General features: G+C 34.9%; 1 protein-coding gene across 6 annotated transcripts in view; it reads left to right on the top strand.

The window, feature by feature from the left end:
• Window positions 1-13,494, top strand: part of LOC102690866 (periostin) — a 30,061-nt gene extending 16,567 nt beyond the window's left edge. The window contains exons 13-25 of one of the 6 annotated variants that reach the window (XM_015342021.2): window positions 313-443; window positions 1,804-1,906; window positions 2,761-2,828; window positions 3,192-3,237; window positions 3,566-3,652; window positions 5,666-5,737; window positions 7,169-7,360; window positions 8,252-8,332; window positions 8,871-8,951; window positions 10,924-10,983; window positions 11,729-11,815; window positions 12,011-12,046; window positions 12,609-13,494. In XM_015342021.2, coding sequence (XP_015197507.1) covers window positions 313-443; window positions 1,804-1,906; window positions 2,761-2,828; window positions 3,192-3,237; window positions 3,566-3,652; window positions 5,666-5,737; window positions 7,169-7,360; window positions 8,252-8,332; window positions 8,871-8,951; window positions 10,924-10,983; window positions 11,729-11,815; window positions 12,011-12,046; window positions 12,609-12,661 — 1,097 coding nt within the window. In that variant the 3' untranslated portion in view covers window positions 12,662-13,494. The remainder of the gene's footprint in view (window positions 1-312; window positions 444-1,803; window positions 1,907-2,760; window positions 2,829-3,191; window positions 3,238-3,565; window positions 3,653-5,665; window positions 5,738-7,168; window positions 7,361-8,251; window positions 8,333-8,870; window positions 8,952-10,923; window positions 10,984-11,728; window positions 11,816-12,010; window positions 12,047-12,608) is intronic. The other 5 variants (XM_015342022.2, XM_015342023.2, XM_015342025.2 and 2 more) reach the window with 5 other exon arrangements.
• Window positions 13,495-14,274: the final 780 nt, after the last annotated feature.

Genomic DNA, 14,274 nt, shown 5'->3' with positions numbered 1-14,274 from the left:
AGCTTTAATAATTTAATAGGATTGCGCCCTAAAAAATACAATTGATTGTTTAAAAAATCAGTGTCAAAACAGATAATTTTAATGCAAAGACATATATCATGAAAAACAGGTGTAAATATATATATACACAGTATATGTGGATTTGTTAATGTATACACATCATTTTTTACCTACCATATTCTATTTTAAAAACGTTTTAATGATATGGGCATTTCCAGATTTAATAATACATGTTTCCACTGATTTCTATAACAACCAAATCTAATATTAAAAGTATTCTCAGGTGTTAAGTTTCTCCTGTGTACTCAACAGGTGACCCCAATGCCCTCAAGACCATTCTGCTATACCACTTGAGCAATGGCGTTTTCATCGGTGGTGGAATGGAGAGTGGAGTCACCAATCTTCTGAAATCCATGGCAGGCAGCAACCTTATGGTGAAAGCAGTGAGTATACACTCCTTCTGTATGCATACCTTAGCTGTTTAGTTATGAAAGAATATAATTCATTCGGGCTGCCCAGTCAAATTAATGGGCCTTTTTATGACGTATGTTTTCTCATTTTCAAAAAAAGCTTTGGAACTGAAGAGATGTTTTCTTTCAGATTATTTTGTACTGTAACCAGAATACACTAGAATGGAATTCAAATCCTTCAGGAACAAAAAATATTCAAGCAAGATGTTAAGATGAAGAGCTGAACATCTTTAAGTGTTGGAAAGTGCCAAGGTTTTCATTAATACATGTACATATCTTTGCACTGTGTGTATGTATGTGCCCCCCCTCCTCACTGATTCTTTTTCCCACAGACTTTCTGTACTCCCTCCATTGCTTTTCAGTGCTGTAAAGAGTCACCTATGGAAATTAGTCGAGTCTCTGACCACCTTTAGATACTGTAGCACCTGTGATCCCTCAGTTCTCAACTCCATTCTTTATTAAATCTTATGCAGCTAAGATTAAGGCATCTGTTAGGATGAAGAAGGCAATGATGATGAAGTTGATGATGATGATGATGATGATAATAATAATAATAATAATAATAATAATAATAATAATAATAATAATCATATAAATGTGTGCACACAAATGTATGGTTTTTGAGATACATCTTTATCATTTGGTATAGCATTACATAACCTGCCATACTTACAGTACTTATTATATTATTTTCTCACCAAATGGGATGGGATTGATTCATAAGAAAATCTTCAATTATTTTCCTAAGAACAATATTCTTATTTTTTTAATTCTTACATAATTATAATTCTTCTTATGATAATTATCTTCAAAATCTCACAAATATCTACAAATCTGTTTCCTTTGGTTTACTCTCATTCATTTTTTGTTTAAAATGTTATCTCTAAGACTCAAGAAACATTGACATTGTTTTCCTTTTTCCAAAGCTGATGGCTACAGTATACAGTATATACTTTTTAACTTCCTAAAAGAAAACAATGATAGATTTTTCCAGATGTAAAATTATATCCTGGCCTGATTTTTGTTTCTATTAGCAGACCCTTTTCATTAAATTTGTCTTGTGATTTAGATTTAGGGGCCTGCTCCCATTGTGGCTAAATTTTGTACCATTATTTCAGTTCTTCACACCTTCTGTTGTAAGCCCTCATGTTTCTAATGTAAAAAAGCAAACCTTATCTAAATTAGTCTGGCTCCTACTTTTATTCTTTCTTAGCTTTGCATCAAGTCTCATGTTGTTTCAACAGGAATTTGTGTTAATAAAAATAAAGTTGACAATATTAAAGGAAGTACCCATCATGAGAAAGAATAATGGTCACTTCTTTTCTCTGTTTAGATTAACAACACTATCCTGGTGAATGAGGTGAAAGCAGATAAAAGCGATGTCATGGCAACAAACGGTGTGGTTCACATTGTCAAGTCTCTTCTCTATCCACGAGGTAAGTGTTACATTTTTACTTGTATTATAATTATTATTCCTAATAGATGTGCTGTTGTTGTAGTCGTAGCCACAGTTTACATTACAACTGCAAATCACTTACAAATTAGGCATGAATGGCCTAAAACAGAAAGTAATAGGAGTGTTGTTCAGAGGAAAATACAAATTTAGGGACTCTATATTGCTTAAAAGGAATGTACCTTGGATAATATACAGAAGTGAACTTTACATGCATATAGCAGTTGGAGTAAATTGGATCTCTCTCAATGCTTCTTTAGCATTATCACATCTACTGTACAATGCCAGATTTGAAATCTTTTTAATAACAGTTTTGTTAGTGGAGGTATTGTGGTGGCCCATTGTCAAAGTCAATATAGTTTTGTAAATGTGTCATGGGAACAGTACCACAGACAAAACTGCCACAGCTGGAGATTGTTTTGACAGTGTCGATTGCAATTGTTTTGTCCATTGTCAAATTGTCCTTTTTCTAAATTACAGTTAAATTTTCTGGTCACAGAAGTGTTTGCTGCCATGTTAAGGCTTGGTTGCAGTAATTCAAAAAGATGCAGCGGTTTCTAAATTGAACATTAAATATGTTTGAGTTAAAGTTTGGATCTCAATTCAAAGTTTCAATTCGCTAGCATTTCTCTTTTCTCTACATGTTTGCTTGTCTGTTGAAACATACAAAAAGTCACATGTAAGAACATAATAAGTGACAATATTAGTAGTGAGTATTAGTTGTAAAAAACAACTAAACCATTTATAGAAATGTTAGCCAGACAAAAGTAAATAATGAAAAGATATGATTTAAAGGGGTGAGAGCATATAACTTCCTGTTTGTGTTGAACATTGCAGATATCCCTGTTGGAAACCAACAGCTCCTGACCATACTGAAAAGACTGATCAAGCACATTCAGCTCAAGGTATGACAGACTTTATACAGTAGTTCTTGTCAACGTTTACTGTTTCAAACAGCCACACGTGTTTGAGAAAAATAAAATGTTCCGGACTACTGAGTGTGCAAAATACTACATTTGAAAATTAATTGAATGTCACCAAATATTGAAACTCCATTTTCTAAAACCTGTCTAAGAGGGTTTGTGAATGTATTACTGTTTTACAGAGTATATCAGAATGTTAAAAATACATAGCTAAGTCTTACAAACTGCACATATTCAGATCACTGCAATCATTATGATCTTATAATAATACAGTTAATGCACTAAATCTCTGTTGATATCCCACATCTGGCTATCAGTATTACTGATATTCTTTTTTTCTTTTAGTTTATTCAGGGATACAGATACCAAGAAATTCCTCTGACATTCTTAAGTAAGTAAAGAAAAAGCACTTTCTGTTATATTCATTTGTTTCTAAAGGCTATCCATTTAGGAGTCTTTGATTATTTTGTTGGTATACTTTATATTGGTCACATTTTATGATCTCAAAAAGAAGTGAATGTGGTTATGCCTCCCTTAAGTTGTTGCTCTTGTTATAAAGTTGCCAGAATCTGAAAGGTGTACAAACGCACAAAGCATACTTATCACTTCTCTTCTGTTTAACATTTATATTTTTTCTATTTTTTACCATGTATTTTCTTGACTTTCAATAAGATTGCATCCAAATAATTATGATAGCTGCCTTTGTCTTTAATCCATAGCAAAGATAATTAAAACAGAGGTACGTGAACCTGAGATTAAAATAATTGGAGGCGGAACTCAGACAGTCACCAGAGTCATCCAAGGAGGTAATTTATAATGTATACAATATATGTATATATTATAAATAAATATATCTTATAATATATACAGTATATATAAAATCCCCATGTCTGCAATGGTAACATCAAGAGAAATTGTGTGATTTATTTCAAGAACGTTTCTAGAGTTTTGTGTGAGACATCATTAACTAATTGAATTGATAAAACACCACAAAATGATATGATACCCAATAAAGAACATAGTTCACTTAAATTAAATTTGTATACTTCTTGATGAACAATGATGAAGGAGCATCATTGATGAGGGTTATAATTTAAACTAAGTAGCCGACATAGCCATGAATATTTGTACTGGGCATTTCTGCAATTAAAGCCTTTGATAGACATGAAAATGTACGTTTTTGACTGGGTTGTAAGAGGTAGAGCTGAAAGGCAAATCTATAAGTTAAAATAGCATTGGTAGTTCCACTATTAGCCATTACTGTTTCATCCTCAAAGTATTTTATGCATGAAACCTGTCTTTGAGAATATGCCTATAATTAACAATTAATAATATGATTACAGTTTGTAGACATGTATACTGACCAGATGATAACAGCATAATTAGAAGCTCACTGAATCCAAAACATCATACTGTGTAATGAGCTGAAATTAAAAAAATAGGCAGGGTTTGTTATGGGTTAGTTTGGCCGGTAGTCAAGTCTCCTAGGAAGTGCACAATGACTGCTGTGTTCAAAGAACAAAATTAATCTACACATATAATGACTAGGCCTCTTTGTTTGTCAGTCATAAAGAACACTTTCAGTCATTTTAAGCAATTACACAGTTACTGATAATATATAAGAAACATTATGATGAAAACAGGCTACTCACAACTATGCAGTTTTCCACTATCCTATACACTAAACAACTTGCACTGATTATCTTTTTAAAAAATCCAGCATATCTGTCTTATGCCATCTGTTGTTAGTAAGGTATACAAGTCTTACTTTCAAGGTTCCAAAAAATTATATAAACAGAAACATGTTTCTTCTAAAGCCCTGGTTTAAATTATTCTGACACTTGATTAAATCTCCAATTTTCCTTACAAATTCACTAGATGCAGGATGAACTTAGTACGGTACTTTTTAGTACAGTGCATGGATTGTAGGAGGTATTGAGGACTAGAACAATACTTAAGGTATACCCTTTTTACAGGTATTAATTATTTATCATTAAGTTTGGGGGATTTTATATATATTTCTATACACATAATTGATTATTTAGCGCACACTTTTATCTTAAGTGAATTTCCAAAGCTGAACTGTAAAATATGCATCAACAGCTGCAGCTACGGAGGTATAGTCGTTCACAAGAGACCTTGGTTTCAAATGTAACCAATGAAAGGGCACAGGGAAGTTCAGTAACTTGCCCATAGTAACATAATGTGAACCAATGGAGGAGGTGAGCTGCACATCTCTTAAAAAGTCCTTTTTGTTTCTGACCAACGTGCTTTCTATGAAAGGGAAATTGAAATAAAAAAACAAAACGTGGGTGGTGCAGTGGGTAGCATTGCTGCCTCACAGCTCTGGGGCCCTGGGTTCAATTCCAGGGGTGCTACCTGTGTAGAATTTCAATGTTTGGGTGCTCCAGTTTCCTCCCATAGTCCAAAAACATACTGGTAGGTTAATTGGCTTCTGGGAAAACAGGCCCTAGGTGGGAGTGTGTGATCTGTGTGTCTCCCCTGTAATGGACTAGTGTCCTGTCCAGGGTGTACCCTGCCTTGCTCCAATTGCTTGCTGGGATAGGCTCCATCTTCCTTATGACACTGAATTGAAAGAAGTGGTTAGAAGGGATGACAAATTATATCATAATTCTACAGCATACTGTAGGAATTCTAGTTGCAAGGATGAAATCATCTTTTGATGACAGGAAATGCACAAGACGCATCAATATAAACTTCAGAAAATGTTGTGCTGTTGGTTTTAAGCAAGTGATGTTCTTGGGGAATTGTGTACATATGACAAAGATGTTCTGCTGTACATGAATTTGTATATCCAGATTCCATGCTCAAGGATCAGGAATACAGGTATCATGCAGCCACTGGGAGAAACAGTTACCATGTCCTCAAAGGTATTCAGGACTCAACAGCTGCGCATGTTCAGCCACACTCTCCACGGGTTGAATGAAGTTTATGCTCACTGGTGTGGCTGACACGCTGATTTCCTTGGTCAGCTCCTTTTAAAATGTATTCACATATTACAGTATGTGAATACAGTATGGGCTGTCATTGATAGTGTTCATTTACTTCACTAAATTTCAGTAATGCTTAAAGAAAATAAGAGTCTGTATTTCTGCACTAACTTATCCCATTGCACGTAGTTAATACAGTGAATTGCATTTTTGATAGTTGTATGTTATTTTCTAATTTTAATTCAATTTAATTGATGCATTTATTGATGAAAAATACTCCTTACAGTATTGTATTTTAAAATATTCTAAATTTAAGAAGTTGATAGTGGTATCATTTGTACTGTATGCAAAGACGTTTTAAAAAACAAGGTTTTCACTTCAGAATGTTTTTGTTCTTAAACCTAAAAAAAAACAAAAAAATAAATGTATAAAGCACAGAAATGTAGTTAACAAAAAAGAAATCAGATTTGTAAATTAATCAACAATGGCAAACTTACATTTAACACAGAAGAACTAGAATAAGCTCCGTGGTTCTAAATGTGTCAGATATAAAAGAGTGTTGTTCTGAAGTGCAGTTTTGTTTGTTTGTTGAGTATTCCCCAAATTTTACGTTTCTGTCTTCAATGAAAGCCCATGAGGAACACTGAACTTTTACTCCCACGATGTGCTGGAGAGTGATAGAAATATTGCATTAAGAGCACCTTTATCTGAAAGTCTCAATTTAATCCACGCTTTCAAGCACCTGAAAACAGGTTAGCTTGCTGAGGCAGAGGCAACAGAGGAAGAGTGATGCATGATCACCCTTATACACAAGTCCCCACAGCTGCATGTGCATGTCCACACAGGTAATGTTTGAAAACTGTTATTGTACAACCTGCCCAGTGCAAACAAAGGGTCTCAAACTGTGGACAAATAAAAGATGCTGGTGATCTTATTTTACACCTCTATAATCTTTTAAAATGTGAGGTTTAATCAAGATGAAATACTTCTGATGAGAAATGCCAGGAAGAACAGCTGTAAACTGTTTACTCCTTTGGAAAAAGCGATCAATATTTATTTGATTTCCTGCATAAGGCCAGCTGCAATGAAAAATATTTTTTTTTTCTATTAGTATCCTACAATATTTAAGTTTATATATGCTCTTCTATATACCTTTTATTTCATTATTTTTACATACTGTAAGTGATAAGATGTTCTAAGGCTTCTTGTCTCCACATTCAGAACACCAGACTACTGTACATGTGGTTTGTATTGCATTAGCAATTTTGTAGCTACTATTTGACCCTGATCTCTATACACTGTTCAGGTTGTACTGTGATATTAATATTAGTTTGAAATCTTATTCTCTGTTTTTGGATATTTTTGCTTTAGGACCTCAGATTACAAAAATTACTAGGGTTGTTGATGGACAGCCATCTATCACTAAGGTGACAAGAGTCATTGAAGGTGAACCTGCCATTACCAAGGTGACCCGGGTCATCGAGGGAGACCCAGCCCTTACCAAGGTTACACGAGTCATTGAGGGAGATCCCACCCTTACCAAGGTTACACGTGTCATTGAAGGTACTGTAAGTTCTGGAGAAACAGCAATTGAATCACAGCTAAAAGGTTTATAAATGTTGAGTTATATATTATTGGAATCAATTATAGAAACAAAGGAAAATATGACTATTTGCAAATTTGTCAGAACTAACAACATTTTGTAAAAATGACAAGCAACTAAAAATAATTATCATATTAATCTGCTACAATGTCACTGCTCTGCCACCTCAATGTTCATGTATTTATACGTGGTGACACGGCTGTACAGTTGTAAATATGTGGTGAACTCTATGGCAAGGAAATCTACCATGACAATCACATGGAAATCTAGTTCACCCAGTGCTGTATGTAAGAATCTGAGCCGCGTTCATGAACCTGGTACTTTTGACAATAGGAGAGGGCAAGGGAAAATCAAAATTCTCCATCACTGTCTAGATCTTCACCATGAATCCTCTATATGAAAAGTAATGATACGGTAGAGAACTTCGGAATAACCTTACTACAAGTAAAGGTGCTGATTTTGTTCAAGAAGAATAAGACAAGAATAAGAACAAATTGATCTTATTAGGGTGCAGCTGTTTAGTAACATTTTGCTTTTGCTTGATTGATTTCCTCTCCTCAGCAAGAGTGTTCCCAACGTAACCGATATTTGATACTTGACTCATTTAGCATTCTGCTGGCAAATTACCAATCTAGCCCTTTCAGTATAGGTGTTAGTAAAGAAGTTAAGGAGTGATATAAACATAAAACGCAGTGACTTTTGATCTTATAGTTTAAATTTTGGAAATAGCTTTCCCCTACCTTATTTATATGTGTTTTCCTATTAAAATAGAAACTGACAAAGATGTCTTTAATTGTCATTCTGCTATCCTTATTCCAGAAACCGCTCACCATGTTCTTATTTCAACCCAGGTCCTCAGTACGCAGTCACTCATGTTTCCACCGATGGCCAGCATGAAATTGATGGAGAGATCAAGAAGATTCTCAGTGAAGGTCAGTGAAAAGCTCTAAGTGTGAATAATTGTCTGTGGTTGATTAATGATTAATAGCCTACCATTAAAGGCAAAGCATTGTCATAATCAGGGATATTGAGGTTAACAACACTCAGACAGGATGACTCTCTTTTGCACTTTCATTCCGGAAACCCTACATCTTGCAAGATACACAGAGTTTGGAAATGAGAGTGTGGGGGAGTTTACAACTCCCTTATGTGACTGTCTGCCCTTGCATGAATAATTAAACCTTCCTGCACAGTTTTTGTTTCTTCACATGAAGGGATCTATAACTTCTGAAAGATGAAATAGCACTGCTACAACCTCCCAAAGTTTTTAAAGAGAATTAACAAGTGTTTTGCATAAGAGAGAAGGAAAAAAAAGGCATTTTGTTATTAAATGGATAAGCCTTATCATTTTAGGCCTGATGTTTTCCTTGAGATATTTCTTTTTGACATTGCTGATGTTTTGAATCAGAAGATGCACTTTAATGAGAGACAGATGTGTGAACAAGGTGTTTTTGCCATGTGCCCTATCAGAAGCTACCAAGGTTACGAAACTACTTGAAAGTGAAGCACACTTACTTGAAGAAGAAGAAATCAAAAGGCTTCTCCAGGGAGGTTAGTTGGTTGGGGTAGACTAATCCCATTGGATCCAATCTGCAGTCAGGATAATTATGATTGCTTTTCTGATGTTTATAACTGTCAGCATCCCCTCCATGTATGACATACTGTAATTTCTTAACAAGCAGATCCTCCTATTTCTGTAGTTCTTTGAGGGCTGTATTTATATCCTTCCTAAATTGTAATACTGTACAGTACATGCGTATATACAGTATGGTTTTATGTACAAAAATATCTCTAGACAATAAAGATACAAGAAATAAATTAGGTGAATACAGGTTATTTTTCAGCCCTCAAAATGCTGCTGTGCACTAAATATGATTCAAAAGTAAAAATAAAAATTTATTAGACCACAATTTGTAAAGAAACAAATATGTAGAAAGTAATATGCCACAGACAGGCATGTTAAGATATACAGTACAAAACAGAAAACAAATATGCATTTTTGCTAAATGATATTTAGTGCACATACTGTAGTATGCAAATATGCTGTGGTATGCATGAATAATAAAATGATGCATAACATTTACCCAGATTCACCCCTGTACTGTATATGTTTCTAGGGCCAGTAAGAGCAGGAAAAGAGAACAACCAGAAGATAGGTCCATGCTTTAAAAATAAAAAGAGGAAAAACACAATTTCTCAGCTGTGGGGCCTTTTTCAGGTTTGTTGAGGTGGGTGGGCTCCACAGCTGAAACATTGAGGTTTCCCTTCTTTTGTTTTACTGTGCAGTGTGAAATAAAGCTCTGCTGGTTTATGTGCAGCTCACTCACTAATGCTGCTTCCCCACTCTGTTACAGGATAAAGCTAAATTTTGAATTAACAAACATTCACGTTCTGGCCCAAAATGCATCATACTGTACATCTTTAAATTACTCTTAAGCAGACAGGAGTAGGAGGAATTTATCCCAGGCAGTGGGTGTATCTGGTAAAACTATTTAACCAGAGAAATGCGATTTCATGCAACTTTGTAGAACAACAGCTGTGTGCAAACCACAATAAGGGTTTCAGTGCTGGTGGAGATTTTTTAAGACGTGTTCTGTAGAGAGCATAAAAATAAGATTTTATTGTACTATACTATACTGTAGATTATGGAAACCAGTATTTCTTCAGATTTTATCACTAGGTTGCACTGCTGGTGTCCAGTGACAATAGCATTAAAGACTATAATTCATCCTAGTGTTTTTCATTAACTGAATTACCTCAGATAGTAGTTACTTAATGTTCTATTTTGACAGGAAACCAATGCACACAAGCACATGATGTACTGTATGATTTACAGAATGGGCCTTGGAAAATCTCCACCTTTTTGCCATATTATTCTGCTTGGCTCAGTCCTTTTTGATATGTGACTCACTGAATAGCATGAGGACTTCATTAGTGATAGAAGATCAAAGCTTCAAATAGCAAAAAGCTGTGAGCCTGGTTTGATAAATATGGACTAAATGGAGGTTGGGAATCATGTTAACTTTCTATAAAATGTTTTCTTTCCTAATTGCCACAATCAACTTGATATAGTCATGTTTTTCTTTGGATTGAAAATGAGATTTTTTTTTTCATCATTTATATACTCTGTATATCATATATCAGAATTTATATACTCACTGGTTTAAAAACCTTCCTTTCAGCTCAATTTTCAATATTATACAGTACAGAAACATTCGGGAATGCAGTATGTTCGTGCTTTTCTCTAAAAAATAATTATGTTATTTTACTCTATAGATGAGGGCATGTCATTAGACTCAAAAGTAAATTTTCCCTTCTTAGTGGTAACAACAGTTTAGTGGTTTTAAATTATGATTGGTGTTTTTAATAAGATTTTATTTCACAAAGCAGTCCGCCTCTGTGCGATATTACAGCCATGTACAGAAAAAAGTGAGAAAATGTAAATTCACCTTGAAGCTGATGTTTTTTTTTTCCGTTTTTTTTTTCAATTGTTTCGTCTAATACTGACTTTTTCAAACCGTAGCTGGAACTGGGTACACCAAAGTGACCAAAGTGATTCAGGGGGAGCCTCAAGTCATTGAAGGTGTTTTTTTCTGAATTTTTCCTCTTTCAAATTTAAAGTTCTGTTTAATCATTGGCTTCCAATGATTGGTTCTTTACCTTGTTTCTTTTTCAATTAAAAATTAAGCTTAAGATAAGCATAACCAAAACATTTTAGAATTCTCTAGTCCTGCATTATGTAACACTAAGGGTCTAAATTTTTTAATATATTAAAACTTCTATTTTGTGTGTTTGAGAATACAGTGCATATCAAATTACCTATTCAGTTACACAGTATGTACATGTATGTATGTATGATTCTTTTCCCACATTTCAGTAATATCACAATATGAGTTTATACCCTGACAAAGACCCAGAAATGGTTGACCTTTTCTCATTTACCACTTAGTTTAGCTTTGATTTGCCTGGCCTTGACAGCTCACTTAACAAGTTTAAATAAACTGACCATATTGATTGTGATGCAGCATTTACTAGACTAGGGACAGTATCTGAACTATATTCACAACAGCACTGGGTCATGACCTGAGAAGTATTCAGAAAAGTGCTTTTTAATTTAGGAAAGTTGATGTTTTTTATGGTGAAGAAACAATAATTTAGCAATATAACCACTACTGTAGCCCTACCACATGCAATGTACTGTATAACCAACATCTGAAAGGGCTTTCATGCTCAGAATTTTCACAGCTTTGTTCTTCCACATCTTGAAGTTTGATAGTTGTTGTCTTCTTGGGGATTGAGCAAAGTTTAATATGTATTTTCCCCCTAAGGACCTTTTTCCCAGTACCACACCACAATCGAAGGAGAGCCCCAGCAACTGGAGTCTGATTCAGAGAAAGTCACCACATTCATTCAAGGTTTGAAGAACCCACGCTTCAAGAAGAAAACATGAATTATTCTTGTAGACACCATGGTTCATTCCATACTGCAAAGTTCAAATAAATTTTCTTTCAGCGTGTAATTAACAGCTCCTTTGCTGACTGCATGCTGACACAGCTCCCCACTTGACACCATGTTTTATTCATTATTCTTTTTTTTTCTTTTAACATCAGGAACAGTGAGAAATCCTTCTAGAAGAATTCCAACAGGTACCTATATTTAATTATATTTCATTATATTTTAAGAATGTTCAGGAGGTGGAGAACCCCAAAGCTCACCCACGTTTGGTCACATGGACAGTAATATGAAACATTCCCAAACATATTGTAACGCAACGGGGGCTCAGGCAGGCGCCCTTGCCGCATTAGGTCGGCCCCCCACCGTCGGGGGCTCGAACCCAGGACTCCCACGTCGCTCAGCAGGGACCCAGCCCGGTGAGCTAAAGCAAGATCTCGCCACAGCCCAGGGGCTGTGGTCCTGCTATTACTGGGAAGGGCAGTGAGGTCACCTGCTCTGGTACGCCGGCTCTTACACAGTGCCTGTCGCCCGTAAGCGTTACAATATCTTATATATAATGCCATTAAAATGACTGAAATATGCCACTGTAATAGTCTAAATGAAAAAAAAACTGGATTTGTGCCTTGGTGTTGCTAGAAATATCTGAAGTAGAGGTCAGAAGTTGTATTGTTTTTGTATATTTCTGATTGATTGACTTTTCCAAGTGGTGATTTTGTTCTTTTTTACCTGACTGATAATTTCTATTTGCTGCAGCACCCCGAAGAAGGACTAGACTCGCCCAGCATAAACGAATCCCTCGGCAGTGATTGAGTAATTGGGAAATCTCACTACCACTTCCATATAATACTTTGTGAGGAGAATGAGAGTAAAAGTAAACCATCAGGACCAAAACCAAGAGCCAAACTGGTCCAAACGCAAGATAGGTAAATGCCTCTGGGATAAATAAATGTAAAAACCTCAGTGGAAATGATCACTTGATGCTTGTCAGCCCTACGCCAAATAACTATCTTTATAGCTGTAAGAAAATGTTGCATTCCAAATGAGTATTTAGACCACCTCATATATTAACACTGTACCTGAATACACGTGAGAACTTGTGAAATGTGGTGTGGGAATGGGAAGATAGTAATTAAAGAATATACACCATGTATTTCCATTTTTTAGAAAAAAGTCTGGCAATGGAACATATTTTTTTTTCTTTTGGAGGCCATTCCTTGGCTAGTGATTATGATGCAGGTCAGATAAAAAGGAATGGTTACATCTGCATGATCAAAACTTATTGGTGCTCACATTCAGAACTAAGAATGCTTTTCTTCAATGAAATAAAGTAATGCTTTGCTCTTTTCAGGTACTAACTGATGATGTAAATTATGTAACTTGACTCTTGGCCAGGTTTTATCATTCTAGTTCTGATTTCTTTCAGTGGTTCATTTTAGCTATACGCATCTGTTTTTTGTTTTGTTTTTTGTTTTTATTTTTTTAAGAGACTAGCCACTGAAATGCATCTTTCATATTTTCTGAAAGCCATTTTTGGTTGTTTTCTGTACATTTATTGTACACAAAGCTTATAATGTTTTCTGTGCCTTTTTTACTTGTTTTAGGAAATGATTATTCAATAAAAAACTTTATTGAATGTTAATAGCAACCTCCTTTTTTTAAAGAATTCTACTTTTATAAATAAAGCTGCTTTTTTGCTTTACCATTATCCATCCAATTATTTGTGTATGAGAAACAATAGTTAATACAGTAAAATCACAATCATATAGCACTTGCTCTTAAGTTGCACACAATGACTTTGATTTTTATTCCCCTGGAATGATTTGAGATAGGAATTATTTATAAAATAGCATAAGAAAAGTGGCAAATGAGAGGAAGCCATTCTGCCCATCAATTTGTAGTTTGAAAGTAATACATCCAAGAATCTCGTGCTTCTATTCCTTGAAAGATGCCATCTTCAAAATATGTTTCACAGAGCTTGTTTCACATTGTCCGTTGGGTAAAGAAACATCTCCTGTTCTCAGTTTAAAAATGCATTTCCATGTTTGCACTGCTTTCGGTTTATGTTCCATCGTTCATTCTGAAGAAATGGGTTAATTTTGTCTTTGAGGTTGTTGAATATTTGTATGAAGTTCCATCATAAGTGTCTCCTTTCAAGATTGTTAAAAAAAAAGGTTCAGTTCCCATAGCTTGTCAGCGTAGGTCATTTCCCGAAGCCCCAGAATGTCTGGTTGCTCTTCTCTAGACAGATTTCAGAGCAACAATATCTGTTTTCTAATGTGGTGAGCAAAACAGTATATAATATTCTAATTGGGGCCTTACTGGAGCATTATACTATTTTATCATAATTTTGATTTCAATTCTACGCTTTTAGCAATATATGCCAACATATTATTTGCTTGTCTTTGTCTGGAAAATGTAA

The sequence above is a fragment of the Lepisosteus oculatus genome, chromosome 5 (genome assembly GCF_040954835.1).
Source record: "Lepisosteus oculatus isolate fLepOcu1 chromosome 5, fLepOcu1.hap2, whole genome shotgun sequence".
NCBI classification, from domain to species: domain Eukaryota; kingdom Metazoa; phylum Chordata; class Actinopteri; order Semionotiformes; family Lepisosteidae; genus Lepisosteus; species Lepisosteus oculatus.
The sequence above is the reverse complement of the archived record's forward strand: the minus strand, read 5'-3'. Positions and strand labels throughout refer to the sequence as shown.